The sequence below is a fragment of the Triturus cristatus genome, chromosome 3_2, assembly GCF_964204655.1.
Source record: "Triturus cristatus chromosome 3_2, aTriCri1.1, whole genome shotgun sequence".
NCBI classification, from domain to species: Eukaryota; Metazoa; Chordata; class Amphibia; order Caudata; family Salamandridae; genus Triturus; species Triturus cristatus.
In genome coordinates, this window is record NC_140584.1 from 923,416,870 (window position 1) to 923,434,920 (window position 18,051).

Genomic DNA, 18,051 nt, shown 5'->3' on the forward strand with positions numbered 1-18,051 from the left:
CAGCCAGTACAACTAACATTGGTGCACAAAATACCAAGGCTAGTAGTTTTTAATTCATTATCAGACACTCCCAGTCCCTTTTTTTTCTTGCTCTTGCAGGTTCCTACTTTCTCCTTTTGTGACTGTTTTGTTGTTTTTCTCTTTCTCCGTCTTTCCGTTCTGTGTGTCTTTTCCTCTCTTGAACTTGGTAAACTTATGGTGCAGGAGATGTGCCGATCCCCAAAAATAATATGAAGCATTAAAACCAAGAAAAGATCACTAATATAATATCGGATTACCAAATTCCGAATCAGATATTACTAAGAGAAAAACAATAAAAGTAGGATACAAATATTAATTCCATCAAAGTAAACAATGAACCTTATAAAATCACATATAACTGTGCCAAGAACTGTATCATATTGATGGGAGCTAGGCCTTGGACCAAAAAGTAATGACTGGATAAGTGAAGTAGCTTACAGTAATGAACATTTCTCGGAGTACTGGTAACTCAGACCCCCAAAATGACAGCCCAAGAACATCTGGGCATTACTTGAACAAGATCTTCTATAAATCTCACTAGCAGCTACAGTTGGAGAAAAGTTTGAAATTACAAAAATCTCAGGTCTGAACTGGCATGTGAGTATGTGTTAGCAACCAATTTGATGAGTAATGCTTCTGTAACTGCACGAAAGAGCGTACGGTTGATGATGTCTGTTGAGATTGTTATGTCTCTGTGACACTCAGAGCGTAAGATACCATATTGCGGTGAGTTGTGTAGTGGGGTGCAGGTTACAGTTGTAATATATATCTGTTGTTGAAAAACAAAAATAGAACTGTATCATATTGAAATGTATTTATTTCTGGACTGTTGATAAATTACGTCTTGATAATATGTCAGTTTTACCACCGTAAATCTGGTAATGCCTATCCTGTTTTCTACATCAATAATAGGGGTTCCCTCACAATTCTGGGTTCTTTATTTTCCATCTTTAATAAGTCTGCTTTTGACTGAAGTTTGACTCATTCCATCTTTCCTAGACAGAGATGGAGATTTGAGGTAGAAGGGTCTTCTTGATTAGATATATCCTGCCAATTAATGTTAACGGCCATGTTCTACTTTTTGGCTAAATTACAGTAGTTTACATTTAGCACATTCCCCATATTTTTAGTTTTGCATTTGGAGTATATTCTGAAATATCAGATAATTTTTGTGCCACTCTTAATGTGTTTGCATTATCTCAGTTTCATTTTACTTTCCTTGTGTATCCAGCAGTTTCAACATGTACAAATATAATAGACATTTTTTACTTCATTTTTAAGACTGAGCCTCCAAGCTATTAAAAGGTTTGCGAAGAAGCTAGGAGCTAGTCCCCTGGACACGGTTAAAAATATCTACTCCGTAAAAACCAAGGCAGCTATAACATATGGGGCAGGAGTGTGGGGAATGGCTAATATTGAACATCTACAGCAATTTTAAGATAGCTTTACCACAATCTGCCCCAAATTATATCTTACATCTAGAATTGGGGCTACCTTATCTGAGCGACTGCATAAGATTGGCACCCATCCTATTGTGGCTCTCAATCTGGCGGAAGTCCACTGTAGATCTGACGCAATGTATTATAAAGGATTGCTGTAAGTTGGATCATTATAAGAGGATTGGTTGGCTAAATTATGTAGAGGCACAACTGAATGCACTAGGGCTAGGTGAATTATTTCAGGACCCTGAATCTTGTAGAAGGGTTCGAAGAAAAGGATAACAGAACTATTCATGCAGAGAGTAAATTACGCTAGAAGGGAAAAAAACACCTTAAAAAATCATCCATTTCTTATGATCTTGTTCCACCAAGACCAGAGGAAGGCTTTTATTATCTCTCTCATATTAATAACGCACAGCATAGATTTATTTTACTGCGTCTTCGAATTAACCTGATTCCACTGATGCTAGGTTAGCCTGAAAAGAGATATAAGCTCTGATTTGTCACCTTGCCCATGTGATAATCGCTCCGTGCAGTCAGACCTCCATCTAACATTATTCTGTGAGAACTACACTGATAAAAGAAAAGTATTTATTCTCCAAATTTTGAAGTATCATAAATTTAAACACTGTAGGGTGGCTTTGTATTTCTTAAAGGCCCTCCCGGATTTGTTTTTATGTTTTTCCCTAGCTTCATTTCTATGGGCTTGCACTAGAAAGAGGAAAAACGAGGGTCGTCGCCTTATTAAGAATAATTAAGACAAAATTGGTTGTATTTATGTAATATGGGCTAATCTGTTATTCAGCGATTCATAGCATTTTTAACTGAATTTTAATGTTTTTTATGAAAATTGCTTATTATGATCTTGACCAACTTGATAGATTGGTTTTTTTAAACTTTTGGTTATATGGTTATATAATCTGTTCTGTAATATTTAGGACGAATTTGTGCTCTAATGATCTGTTTTATCAAGATCGAATAAAGTCGTGTGATGATGATGAAGACAGAGCAGTTAATCCTTAGGGTATACTGTAGACATTTAGCAAGTGTTGATTGGCCAGACCTATTTTTAACTTTGATAACATCTGGGTTGCATAGGATAAAAAGTGATTTGAGCTCAAGCATAAGGCTAAAGTCACCTAATTTTTGGATTATACCAACAAATCCGCAGAATAACCAAGCCTTCCCAAAAATTCAGTCTTTTCCTGTAACATTATAGCAGTACGAGTCCTTATATTATGCCTTTTGTTTTCTCTAGGCTTAAGGACCCACGGAAAATGACCCGAAGTCAGAGGTTTATCATATGGCTCACCGATGCGTAAGGACATTTATTGTACTTATCTGTGTGAGGAAAATGTTGGTAAAGTTGCTCCAAATTTTTATTGAATCTTTTTTTGTTTAACAATATCTTACACGCAAACAATGCTTAGAACGGCAGTACGTTTCATCACAATGAACAGCGACTGAACACAACCCATCTAATATGTAACAACAGCATTACTTGAGTATTAAGAAGCACAGATAAATAAATAGCACACATCATGGATGTGTATCAGTACCAGGCTTACATCAACCCATTTGTAGCAAGTCCACTTCTTGGATGAATATTAGTGTTATCTCAGGTCAGTTTTTAGAAATCACTTGTATTGTGACCTTTATTTAATTGCAACAGACTACATCATTAATATAACGGTCACACTATGGAGGAAGTGAGGTCATCCATAATATTTTTCCTCATTCTATGGAAATCAAAGAGGCATGACCAATATTGTTTCAAGCCTTTCTAAGACCTTTCTAATTGAAATTCAGTAGAAAAAGCCATATACAAAGGGGATATAAATATCAATGATCTTGCTCACTGGTGCCACCAGTCTCACTCGAAAAATGTGAATACAGATTGACATTGCTTTAATAAATAAGGACGCCTTACATTCAGAAGTACATTTATTGTGTCACACACCCAGAGAAAATGTAAAAATCTCATGTAGATGCTTAGGTCTTATATGCTCTGTATATAAAATAAATGCAGCAAATTAGACCTATAACTAATAGAAACACATACAGACCTCTGACAAAGATATATCCACTGTTCCTCAGAAAGTGATGTGTTGTGTTAGTTTTAAGAAAGATGAAGCCTATGGATAGATCAAGTGTTAAGGGATCCTTTCTCCAAAGAACAGAATAATTAACTACCCTAATCTAATTAACATGGCACTGTATTTGGTACAATGAAGAGCACAATGTCGTAAAAATGATAGTGACAAAATTCTCTTTGGATGAGGTTGGTGCTTATCTGTGTCCTTTCTATTTTATGTTTTTCATTGTAATTTAATGAATTAACTAATGGCTTTTAGCCTGTTGTTTTTATATGTCCATCGTATTTAATTTTCAATGTAAAATTAAAAAAAAAAACACACACACATGCAGCCTTTTAGAAAGGCGTCAAGTTTAAAAGAAAATATTGGAAGAATCAATACCATTGGGAAAAGGCTAGCAATGTATCTGTCACTTCGTTAAAGACTGCCAGTTTCATTACCGCTCTTGGCGCTGTTATAGATTTGTTTTTACTTTAAAACAGACAATTCATTTAATTTTATATTCAGTTTGGAACTGGTTTGAATAAACCATAACATACCATAATCAACAATTAAAAATCATATGTTGTATTTATCAATGAATGGAAATTAATGCGGGTGCTGTGCTGAAGTCTTTACAAACTTAAATACCACCTTAATTACTTGTTTAACATTTGCGTCTAATACTGTTTTAGTGGCTGACTTTAGGGTAGAACTTTTGAGAAAATGTAAAAGGCTATTCAGAGATGTTCTTCATTTGAGTAGGATGTTTAAAAATGTCTCAACTAAGCCATTCAAGTAGACAAAAGACCAGGTTTGTAAGTATTTCTTAATTATTTCACATTGGCCTCTACACAGGTTCTAAATGCCTCAAAGGAGAAGTGAACCTCTGCTCATGGACATAGTTAAAGCATGGTTAAGCACTGTGCATCATATCTACCAATCTCAGGTCCAAAGGTGGAAGCTGAAGAGAAGATTTGCTTCTTTGTTTCTGGTTCTCATGTGACTGATGAAATCAGAATTAGTTCAAAAACCAAGGGTGTCCCTACTGAAAGGCACATCTTTACCAAGATTGTATCACAAACCACATTGAAAATAAACTCATCAACAGTATCAAGAATAATACAAAAGGAATAATACAAAAGATATTATTATTGTAAGGTACGTCAGGCAAACACAATAAAAATTCATAAAAATTCAATTAATATCATTAAAAATGTATTCTATTCATTATTACAATCAAAAATGTAATAACAATTTTTGTACATAAAACATTTCATCATAACATTTTAGAAAACAAGGTCGACGCGGCGTTTCGGTGAGTAGACAGATGTTCACCTTCTTCAGGACAGTTTTCGAAATAATGGGAACAATTTATTATTTATACATTTATGTTTTGCTGACGTACCCAATATAGATGTTAAGAAACCTAATTATCCTTATTCACTCTAAATTCACATTTATCTAATACAATTTTATAAAACAAAGACTGAAAATAACTTAATATCTATTATATAATGTCCAATTAATATTTTAACATGCAGCACAACCATAGCAAGATACTCATAATTCATCTCTTGTCATTTTGCACTATATGTCACATAAATTATTATTAACACAATACAATCAACATGTATAATCCCTACGTCTAGTATAAGGATGGCTGTTTATCTTCCTTATTGATAAATATTTAAACCGGGGCAAGGGATCTTGAGCTCCAACATTACAATGTTTGTTCACAGCTGTTGTTGAGAATAAAAGGCTTCACGGAGCTCAATTCCCTTGGGCTCCGTAAGGCCTTTATTTTACAATTTAGAACATTTTGCTGGAGCGGGGCTTAAATGGCGCTGGTAGAGCCCACTATAGCAGGCTCTAAGGCTATAGTATAGTCCTTGGCAGCGGGCTATAAGGTAGTATTAGAACATTGGAATGTTGGGAGCTCCATTTGAACAATGACATGCCTGATGCCTAATATTGGCTGAATATAGACTATCTGCTCCAGTATTCCAATATAAGTCTTTGTGGTTCTGCCTTTTTAATTTAGTGCATTCTACTCTCTGTTGATGGAATGATCTTATAGCCTTATAGGCCTTCTGCCTTGGGTATACTGGTTGTTAAAGGCTTTCTCCCTCGTTATATACCCTCGCCTGTGGCTCAGGCCTATAACTTGATCTGACTCATTACCAACCAATATAGAGCTTGGCAGCGGGCTAAAGGACTATAATATAGAGGCTGACTCAATTGTTTTTACTTACTTACATTTTAAAAATTGTTAAACGGGGATTGAAAAAAGAATACAGCAGATCGGTATACAAGACAAATGGTACCCCGTTTTAATAAACAATGACTCTGCCTTCTGCTCAGCCCAGTGGGAAGAAACAATTGTTATTATGTTCCATCCGCCGTAATCCAAAAACATAATATGGGCTCGTGTAGTGAGCATTGTACAGTTACTCTATTAAACACCGGCCAGTGCTTAATTTTAGACAGACTGTGGTTTTCAGGGGGTGGAATCACTGAGAGACAGTGACCCGGAGCAAGATATATATTTAATATATAGAAAAAGCTACCCAACTGCAGTTCACTTGTTTATTGTGCGGCCACACCAACAACGCATTTTGGCTTCAAATAAGCTTTTGTCAATTAAGAACATCCCCACTCGCCTTGAAAACATATAGTCAAACCATCATACATATAAAAGTTACTGTTGTGAGCCATATTCATTATACATCAACTTTGTACGACCATATAGGAAAAAAATGAATCATAATTTCGAGACATCATTATAGTGGTGAGAGTACATCTAAAAAATCCAGTAGACAGGTAGTCATAAATATAAGTGATACTGTCGTCGGTATGGACTCATTACTCATAAATTTAGCAGATGTCAATAAAGCAAATCCAAAATTAATCCCAATTGCCAGGCATCAGGATTGTGATTAACATTTTCTTATGGACTCCAGTATGGTAAAGGACAGTTAAAAGAACAATACAAATGATGATGATAGAATAAAGCATCACTAAACTAGATTGTGTGAGAGCAGTCAGGTAGGGATGGTCGATAGGCGCATGGTACTACATGACTAAATAAACACCAGGATTATATTTTGATTTATCTTTTGCTTGAGTTATCCCGTACTATGAAACCAGATCATGATTAGTAGCGATACTGGTGATGGAGACGTATCTCTTCTTCAGCTACACTATGTTTAAATAAAACCTTAGTTCTGCCATGAATGGAGACACCGCCCACAGGAACAACATAAAAAAGTGTCACCATGTGGAGATAACCATGTAGAGAACATGGCGTCCCATGTCACGCACCTAATGTATAATGGTTAGGTGTGTGTCTATGAGTTAGTTCTGCATGGCCAAGAAAGATAAATTTGTTATCCTGGGGCAAGTGCCCAAACATTACCTATTACATATGCAGTGTTATGTAAGTGTGTGCGACTGAAAAAGGCATGCAATACACTCAGAAGACGTTTGACAAATGTAAATCAGGCAAGTGCCCTGTACGTGACGATGGTGTCTTGTTGCATGTATTATATACTGTATTACAAGGATACAGTTAGTCTTGTATAATGCTCTGTGTACAAAACAAAGGTATGGCAATCCCAGTGGTCGCCCAATAATCTGCTCGTAGGTATCGTGAAAGAAGTGATAATGGTAAAGAAATTAACAGAAACAATAGCACACATATAACATGAAAACAGCCACAGTATTGTGTAATGGTAACTGAAAAAGAAATGTTTCAGAACACAATGGATTCATGAATCCAAAGTGAGGTTCACAAGTCCAAAATGGCCTAAAAGAGAAAAAGCTCCTAGTCCAATGTAGTGCACTGAATGTCAAAATCGGTCTACTTCAAGGAATCACAGCGGCCATAAGTTCCCAGTTAATTGCAGAGTTTGACCATATACAGTGCCTGAATCAAGATGGCGGTCTATTCTTAGGATGTTATTAAAACGTCCAAATCCAAGTTGTGTTTCTCTCCCTATGAGGCCAGTTCCTGTTTAGACATTATAAAAGGCGGCATTTGATAAGGCAAGAAGCATCGCAATACATTTATTTCCAGATCCTTTGTCGTGCCCTTCATTACCTTGCAATATATTTTTGTCACTGATTTTTCTCAGTAGATTTAATTTTCCTTTTGAAATTATCGTCTTCCATCTGTTTTGCTCAGCATCATTCACTATTGTTGTCATTATTCTAAAGCAATTTGGATTAAATCCCTCCTGGATCTTTTGACTCTGAACCTGCATCTTTTTATTTTATTTTATTTTTTTTATTTATGCTTGTGATTACAACAAAGAAGGAAAAAAAAAAGAAATAACCAGACTTTAGTTCAAAACAATAAAAAAAATTACAAGTTGATTGTAAACGTATGCATTCCTATGCATTCCTATCACAAAACTTACTAAACAATTCTCAACACAATATAAATTGTCAAAAATAAATATATAAGGATGCTTCCATCATCAGTAATTACAGTTCAATCTGTCGATAGGAGACATTATATAGCATTTTGCAATAATACTAAGAGGCCAACTGCTTAAACTAAACAGGGCATCAGCTATTGACCTATCCATGCTTCAAGTGGAGCCCAGATCCTTTTACCAAAGTCACGCCTGACTCTACCCCACCTAGCACAGACTGCAGACTCCAGGTTATATAATGCTAGAATCCTCCCTCTCCAGTCAAAAAAGGTAGGTGACACAGGACTTATCCACACTGAGGTGATACAAAGGCGAACCATGGCCATAGCTATTAACAAAAAAGCTGAAGAATAACGAGGCCGAATATGCTCACTATTGCTTTGATACCCACAAATAACTAACTCGGGGGAGAGAACAGCAGAGATCCCAAGATTGACATTGAGGAACTGCTCTACTGCCTTCAAAAAAGGCTTCAGCTTGTGACATCCGAAAAACATGTGGACATCATCAGCCGCCATTGACCCACACCTTGGGCAGCTATGCCCCCCACAACCCGCCCACTTAGATATCTTGGCTGGGGTATGATATAGGTCGAATAGAGCCATGTAGCACTGAGATCGTAGACTACCTGAAATGAGGACCCTACCTGCTAGTTCCAGGGAAGTAACTATATCTATTCCTGTTACACCAAATTTGGCTTCTAGTTTTATCGTAGAGGCAATAATATCATCAGGAAGCCTTGTAAGTAAATGGCGATAGATTACCCCAATTTTAGAACACTTAGCAATAAGCTCAAACAAAATTATCTTCCCAAATAGTGCTTCGGACTTCAGTTTGCTTCTCTCTATAAAACTGCATAGCTGTAAGTATTTAAAGAAATCAAATGTATTGAGCAGATGCCTCTCCTTAAGGCATGCAAAAGAGGCGAGCCTCCCTTCATGTCCTAAGTTGCCAAGTACATTTATTCCTAGAGCTGACCATTTAAAGGTGACTTGATCCTGGAAGACTGCTGGCAAAAGCCGGGCTGCAGAAAAGGGTGTATAGAAGTTAATGTTGGGAACAAAAAATTTGCCACGGACCTTATGCCATACCGAAAACATGGACCAGATGACCTTAGACCTAGTTCTTTTATAGTAACTAGGTTCTAAAACCCGAACTAAGACTCGTTTAACATCTTCACCCAGCCCAATTTAAAACATTGAGGGGCTGCAGGCCAAAGAGGGGCCGGCGGCGTCTCCCAACAGTGGTAGGTCAAAGTACCAAGGTCAGACGGTCGCGCTCGTGTTATTGGACCTAAGTGCGGCGTTCGACACCATCTCCCATGAAACTCTTATTAAAGAGCTATATACAAATGGTGTACGAGGAAAGGCTTTGGATTGGATCAGATCTTTCCTGGCTAATCGAACTTTCCAGATCGCATCTACACAAGCCGTCTCAGACACCCTACCTGCATCGCATGGAGTGCCTCAGGGGTCCATCCTAAGCCCTTTATTTTTCAATATGTATCTAAAACCTCTGGCCGACCTTGTTGAAAAATCAGGTCTAACGCTTATGAACTACGCTGACGACTCCCAAATCATCTTCTCCCTATCTGAATCTTGTCCTCACTCCCCTTCGTTACTTAAGGAAGGACTATTAAAAATCTTGAACTGGATGACAAAAAACCAGTTAAAACTAAAGGGCGACAAGACGGAAATACTGATTTTGGGAAAAGATCAAGATCTCTGGAATCCCGTACATTGGCCTGATCAGATGGGCGCCTTTCCTACCCCGGTGACCCACGCCCGTAACTTGGGCTTTATACTGGACAATTCCCTATCCATGAACAAACAGGCCAGTAAAGTAACCAGCCTATGTCTCACCATAGTTAAATGGTTGAGGAAGATCCTCTGGATGCTGCCTGTGTCAACGCAAAAGACCGTAGTCAATGCCCTTATCACATCTAGGCTTGACTACGGCAACATTCTGTACCTGGGCGCAAACAAATCTGTGATCGGACGACTACAGGTAGTGCAAAATGCAGCGGTCAGGCTACTCTGCAATATTCCGAAGAACTCCGGAGTTTCGAACCATCGTAGGAATCTTCATTGGCTTAGGATCGGAAGCAGAATCCGCTTTAAAGCCCTGAACTATATGTTCAGAATTAAAGCAGGTACAGCACCAAAATATCTCCAAACTCTTGCCTACCTCTATACGCCCAAGAGAAACCTCCGGTCGCAGACGGCAGCCTGTTTCTGCATACCAAGGTTCAAACGAGCAAGAACAGGTGGCAGATCCTTTGCCTATCTGGGACCCTCCCTTTGGAACACGCTCCCCCCCTGTATCCGAAAGGAAGGAAATTATCTTAGGTTCAGAAAGCTTGGTAAGACCTGGCTGTTTGAACAATAAACACTCAACAGCCACCTCCCTCTTTCTGCCCTCAAACTAGCTGTGTCTAGGCACCGGGAAACCCTTTTTGGGTAGCTGTCGCGCCCTATAAATTGATAAAATAAATAAAATAAATAAGTATTGAATCATTGAAGGCCAAAAATAAAATAATAAGCTGGGTACCCCCCAGCCACCATGTGAGCGAGGCTGGAGCATCCATTTAGCCGCCCTTCTGGGTTGCTTATAACCCCAAAGAAACCTGCTGCAAATTCTATCCGCCAAAGCTAAGCTGGATTGAGACATCTCTAAGGGTACTGTTCTAAATATATATAGGAATTTAGGCAGAATCAACATCTTAAGGACATTGCATCTGCCGTAGAGCGAAAGATGGAGATTGTCCAACCTTGCCAATATTATTTTTACCGAATTAATTATAGGCAAAATGTTTAGGTCTGGGATAGTACTAACATGTGATGTAATATATACACCCAGATATATTGCAGACTGCACTATCGGGGCATCTGAGGGACCCATAGCTGCGGATTGAATAACTTGGGTCTTAGCGGCATTAAGTTTGTAGCAAGAATAGGCTCCATACTGATCTGCTATAATTTTAACAGCCGTATAGGCAGACGAGACATCTGAAGTCAGAACGACAATGTCGTCGGCATAAGCTAGAACCTTATAATCCGTTGAATGGATCGTAACTGGATAAATGTCCTGCGCTTTCTCAATTAAATATAAGAAGGGCTCTATATACAGCGCAAAGAGCAGAGGGAAACACGGGCAACCCTGGCAAGTGCCCCTTCCTACTGTAAATGGCTTAGAAACTAGCCCAGAGACAGTGGCTTTAGGGGTAATATACAAAGATTGGACTGCATGAATAAATTCAGGGCCTAGGCCCTTCCAACCAAGAACCGCCCAAAGAAATGGCCAGGCGACCCTGTCGAACGCTTTTTCAGCGTCCAGCAGGATCGCCCCTACAGGTGATGATGTTGCCTGGGCCCAGTCCAATAAAGCCACTACTCGAGATACATGATTTGCTGTATCTCTGCCTGGGATAAAACCATGCTGGCGTAGCGAGACCAAAGGGGTGATTACAGCTGCTAATCTAGATGACAAGATCTTGGCAAAGATTTTATTATCACAATTTATGAGTGAAATAGGCCTAAATGAGGCAGGATCCAATTCGTTTTTTTTTTTTTCTTAAAAAGAATAATATTGGTCAGGGTCCAGGACTCAGGAATACTTCCCAATTGTGCAGCCCTAAGAACTGAGAGAAGAACCCGACGGGTCTCCTGAGTAAACACTTTATAAAACTCTATTGGGACTGCATCAGGACCTGCTGCCTTGCCATTGGACAATGCTCCGATTGCTGTCTCAACCTCCTCCCATTCAATGGGGGCCGAAAGAACACTTTTCTGTTGATCGGTAGGTTGGGTAGTTGGAATACTTGCCAAGAAGGTTGCAGCGTGCTGGTCTGAATTTACGACGCCGTTACTGGCTTCATTGTATAGGTTTTTATAAAACTGCTGAAATACCTCAAGGATCCCTTCTGGAGTTTCAAGAAGCTGACCATGTGGGTTCTGTATCTTGGTGACATAATTGGCCAGCCCCTTCTGCTGAAGTCTCTTTGCCAGAACCCTGCCTGACCGCTCTCCCATTTCGAACATCTCAGAGCGATATTGCATGAATTTAGCGGCTAAATCCTGACCAAAATACTCCAGCTGAGAGGTCCTTGTCTTATCTATTTTGACCTGAATTTGCGTAGTGTCTCTGCCTTCTCTTACAGCTTCAATTAGTTCTGTCTCTTTTTTTTGTTGAAACGTTTTTTATTGTTTTCCAAATCAACAACTCAACAAACATCCCCTTGCCTCCACCCGTCCAGGAAGTACCACATATTTATCATCACAACCAATTATCCAGGAGAAGGAACAACCTTCCCACCAAGTCCCCTCCCCCCCCTCCCCCACCCTATGTCAGTGTGCCCCCGTCCCCTACCCCTCTTCCGATGTGCCCCTCCTCCCTGATAAATAAGATACAGGAGCCCAACCTCTCCCTAAGCAAACAGAGCCTTCCCTCATGCCGAGCCAAGGTGCGGGCGGCCAGGGCCCACCGCCAGTCCCCTTCTACTCCCCGCTCCCCGCTACCTCCTGCCTGTCAGATGTGCTCTCCCCTTCCCCAGCATCAGACATCAACCCCTGAAGTTCCACCACCAACGCTTCCCATGCCCGGGCCGTCGCTAGTGCCTTCTCATCATCCCTCCGAAGGGCCAATTGCACCCGGAGCGTACCCTCAGCCCCCGCCCATCGCGCCAACGCCGCCCTCCATCGCAGGAAGCTAGGCCCCCCCCCCCGGGATTTCCAGTGCATAGTCAGTTCCCTCTTGGCCATTATCAACCCCAGATCATTCAATTAGTTCTGTCTCTACTGTACTTAACACTGCCAAGCGCTCAAATTTGTTGCTGGGCTGCTTTTCGACGAAAGAAGGAATAACTCCTAGTCTCGCCCCTCATGGCCGCCTTGAATGAATCCCACACCACATTCTCAGAGGCTGTGCCAACGTTGAAATCAAAGAATTCGCTGATCCAACATTTCATATGATCTATATAAGCCTGTTCTGTCAGCAGTTTCCTTTCGAACGTCCAAGCCCTAAATTCTAGTGCCCTCTGTGGCAGAGTATATTCTACAATAAGAAAATTGTGATCAGATAATACCCTTGGATGCAGTGCAATAGACAATGACATAACCAGCTGTTCGGACATAAAAAAAATAATCTAGCCGGGACATTTTATTGTGTGGGACCGAATAATATGTAAATCCGTCTAATAATTGATTATGGAACTGCCAACAATCTAGCAAGAAATGCTCTTGTACCAAAGCTTGTAATGCCCGAAACACCCTGGGCTTTTTCCCAAAATAAGATTGGTCCGTAAATAAATTAACACTAACCGCTAAATTGATATTGAAATCTCCACAGAGAAAGGTAGGATTTGGATACAAAGCTAATTCAGTATTCAGGTGGTGCAAGACTGCCGGGTCATCTAAATTTGCCCCATATACTGTACAAATTGTATAAGACCTAAGATTTATAATTACCTCAACAATCGCCCACCTGCCTGCACTATCTTGGCTGGTCCTTCTACAGGTACAGAGACCTCGTCGTGCCAAGACCGCCACCCCCCTGATCTTAGAAGTTTGACGAGAGCAACCAATTAGATCAAATCCAGGTATCCGAAGCATACCCCGCTCATTCCAGGCAATGAGGGTCTCTTGAATACAGATCAGATCCAGCCGTAAGACTGACAGCAACTTTGAAAACAGAGCCCTTTTCCTCCCATTATTTAGCCCACAGATATTCCAGGAAGCTATCCTAATTTTTGCTTGCGCCATTCAATGTATATACAAATACCTGCACTATGATAATGGACATCTGGCTTTACACGACTTCCAACAAATATCTTTTCTGTATCGAATCCATCATAAAATACTAAACTACGCATAGTTAAGTTGAACCACAAGCTTTTTTTAATACTCAATATGACCCCCCTCCACCCAAAACACCCCCCCACCCCACCACCCCCTGCAAAGGGCAACAGGGCCTAGGCCCTTGCGATGGAAGAGCCGGCAAGACTCATGCTCCTGTGAGCCATCGCCACACTATATAAAGAAAAATACCCCTAGTTTACTCTCTCCTGGCTTCCATGACAAGATTTATCCATCTAGTGCAGTTCACTAAGCCAGTGAAAGCCAGTAATAGGCCAAATAAGAAATGCAATCAGAAACATTATCTGGCTTATAAATGAGGGTTCGAGAAGGGGAGACAGATAGAAAGACAAGTGTTGTTCAGAATATAATGTGCACCGGCTAAACATCACCCCAAATCAAACCAAGCTTTTCCCTTATAATGAATCCAGATAATCCTTAGCTTTCACTTCGGATTGAAAAAATTTAACTTGGCCCTTAAAAATGACCTTAAGCTTTGAAGGGAAAAGCAAAAATGCCTGAGCCCCCTTTGAATGAAAGGAGGTGATTAGTTGGCGGAGGTGCCACCTTCGCTCAACGGTGGCAGGGCAGAAATCGGGGCGCACAAAAAATTGACACCCCTTCTTAGTGAACATTTTTATTGTTCCTAATGTTAAGAGGAGTTTAGTGTGTTGCTGATTTAACTACTGCAGTCTACATCGTAAGTCAAGAACTACATAGATTGCAAAGAAGGTTTTTCCCCATTTGTGAGTTTTTCCTACTAACTCCTAACTGTGGCCCTCAAAAGGACACATTTGACACCTTTTCACATATAATCTGTGCATGGTGGTACTGTGGCTACTGAAATGTGTGATCTTTTCCTCTGACAATCTTAAATGGCACTCAACAAGCCTACTTGACAATAACTCCAGCTGCTTTGCAGAGGTGGAAACAGTTGCAGACTGGCTATCAGGAGTGTGCCTGCCTCTCTGAAGATACATTTGAAATTGGGCAGCTGTCTATTTATTACCTCCAGGTTCATGAAGTTAACAGGATCTGTGGTTTGTGTGCTTTCTGCATGTTCTGTTCTTCTGCATCTGGTAACCTCACTCCATGCTGTCTCAATGTGGTGTTTTACAGCATATGATCTTACATGTAGTGTGAGGTATTATCACATATTGAAGGTAGCTGTTCTGCTTTTTGGGCAGTAGAGGTGTTGGGGAGGGAATGTCCTCTGCATGGTGATAGACTTATACCGCTGCCCTGAGTGACCTGACTGTTTGTGAAGCTATTGTGTAGTTACTTTTATTTCTCCCAGCTAACACTCACATCTAGTGTGCACAAAGAAGCCTAAGACTGCCTATGACGATTCTGAGGCCCAGAACCTTTTCTGCGACTTGGGGATGAGCACCAAGCTTACCTTCTATCTTAAAATGGGACTACTGTTCATGTCATTATTGACATAAAGCAATGGTGCCAGCGTAATGTTTTTCGTAGATGATAGTACTGAACAGACCTCTCTGGTTCAGATGGAGTTCAGCCTACCAGCCCCACTTATCGGGAAACTTAGGAAGCCGAGTAGGAGTGTCCACCTTGGCCTGCACACTCTAGGGTCGCCAGGAGCTGAGGTGAACTCCTTTCTTGAGAATTCTTCATCTTGGTTTTGAGAATTAGCCCCAATAGGAATAGGGATGTGCCTCTCTCCCCAAAGGGTAGGGGCACCTAAAGGGTGTAGTTACCCTAGGGTACAGTAGACATTGGCTTCTGCCCTCCAACCTCAGTAACGCCCTTAAGTTTAGTATTTAAGGGCCCATCTGAAACCTGTTCCTCAGATCCAACGACCTAGGAAGAAGGATCGAAGAGCCGTGCAGAAGAGAAGGAGGAAGACGACAGCTGATTTGGCCTCAGCCCTACTGGCCTGTCTACCGCTTCAAGGACCCTGCTCACAGAAACCGGCATGTCCTGCAGCCAGCAACCTCCAAGAACCCCAGAGACCTGAGCTGCCTTCGACAAAGACTCTTTTCTCCCATGGACACCGGATTTGTCCAGAAAGAAACAAAACCAAGGACACTGGATCCAGGCGAATCCTTGACACAAGCACCACTCTGCACCCGTCGCCCATGGCCTGATTCCAGGTGGCCCAACTATCCAGTGACGTCTTCCCGGCGATCCTAACCTGGGATTCAGCGTAGGACAACATCTCCTGAACTTCCCCACAAAGCCTGCAGCCTCATCTTGAAGGGTACCCCTGACCGCGACCGGATCCAGTGAGAGAAACCCGACGGCTAAAGACAACCCTGCACCCGCAGCCCCCAGGCCTAAGGGTGCCCAACCGACGGTGTCCCGGCGTCTCCCCACTATCCAACTCACCTGTCCGGTCGTTGGATTCCTTCAACCAGTCTTCTGGACCAAGCCTGCAGCCTTTGCCTCCAAGCAAGGATCTCCATTGATTTCTTCAGGGCATCCAACGCCTCCTTTGCACCCGACTGCCCCTGTGCTGCTGGTTGTGCTGCTTTGCTGCTACTTGGTGGTCCCTTCAGTGCTGAGCTCATCCCCAGGGCCTGTGTCCCTGAACCGCGGGTACTTACCTGCAACTGGTACCCCGTTGAGGTGCCCCCAGCTCCCATAGGCTAACATTGGGCCTAGTGACCTCTGCACCCAGCTGACACAGTACCACTGGTGGTGCAGTACCTACCTTGGTCCGACACTTGCCCAGTGTTGGTCAAACTCTCAGAAGACTGAACCTGTAAGTCAAGTGCTTACCTGAAAATTACTTACCTGTCTTTCCTCCCATAGGATTGCATTGGTTGTTCTCCATATTGCACTATATGTTGATTGTGAAAATAATACAAAATATCGCTTTGACATTGAAAGGTATTACATGCACCTGTAAAGTATGTTTTAATGCTTATACAAACATTTGCCAACTGTACATTGAAAGTATTGCATTTATGAAAAGTCTACTTACATGTAACTCATTTCCACTTGAATCCTAAAATAAAAGTAACTAAAGTAATAGTTTTGTAAACATTGGCCTGGCGTTAGTCTTGAGTGTGTGTTCATGCCTTCAGTCTGTGCAACAAATGCATTCTCACTACCCTCTATTAAGCTTAACTGCTCAGCCCAGCTAGCTCTAAATTGAGAGTAAGGTATTATGTACTTTATCCTCTGCTATGCCTTTGGGGACGTACAGGACTCTGGGCACACTATATCTCTTTTTGATATAGTATATACAGAGCCAGCTTCCTACATTATACAAAACAATATGCAGGTGTATGTATGTGTTAATATTTGCAGAGTGCAAACCTGCTTGGAGCACAAAACAGGAGGCATAACCCCAGAGAAAATACAATCATTGAGAGATGTTCTACGGTGGACTGTGAGGTCTGTGATAGACCTCTTTGAATATGTGGGCCTTCACCTTTTTCTGATTTGTAAAAAACAAAAAAAGACGACTGTAGAAGGTCCTGATTACATACAGGTTGCGGCCCGGCCACAGAAGAGTGGCCAAAAAACGAACAATGAAAGGTACATAAGCAAAGGAAGGGAGGCAAGTCCACAGAATGGGGGTGAAGACGATATCACCGCAGGACAAACACCAGCATACAGAGTGCATCTGTGTAAGTCCTACAGTGAAATGCTTGAAATCGAATCAGCGAGAGTACTGATCATGGCATTGCCTCTGCCCAGTTGGGAGCGGAAAAGCCTATATAATTGCTAAAGCTTGTTTCAGTTTTAAAATAGGCCAATTAATAATCTGATTAAAATTGCAGTATTGGATGGCAAAGTTTAATTCTAATTTGACCTCTCTGAAAAAATGGATTAAGAGAGGCATCATTTATTTGAGATTTTAGTGATATTTCTCTTTATAAATGTATTGCAAGACTACATATATAGGTGGAGATAGTCTTATGTTTATGAATTTAGATTCAGTTTTAGATAAAGATACCGGAAGGGAAATCTATGCTTGCAATTAATATTGCCTTCCTTACCTTTAAGAATCTTTGTGAGTCCATCTGTCTAAAAGAGAGGCTTGGGGAGCAAGGTCTTTTAAAAAAAATAACTTTATTGGCATTTTAGAACCATAAGCAGACAATTTTTGTGGAGAAGGAATCAGAGGGTTATTCATATTCTCCCTCTGCCCCATTTACCAGTGGGCAGGGTCCACTGGTAAATTCACATTATATTGCATTCACATTATACAATCTATAGGGAGATCTGCTCATCTAATGTTGTTCAAAATTCC

At 40.9% G+C, this 18,051-nt stretch overlaps 1 protein-coding gene across 1 annotated transcript in view; it reads left to right on the forward strand.

The window, feature by feature from the left end:
* GDPD1 (glycerophosphodiester phosphodiesterase domain containing 1) overlaps positions 1 to 18,051 on the forward strand; it is a 379,654-nt gene that overhangs the window by 327,765 nt on the left and 33,838 nt on the right. Inside the window, exon 8 of the mRNA XM_085649395.1 lies at positions 2,719 to 2,778. Coding sequence (XP_085505521.1) covers positions 2,719 to 2,778 — 60 coding nt within the window. The remainder of the gene's footprint in view (positions 1 to 2,718; positions 2,779 to 18,051) is intronic.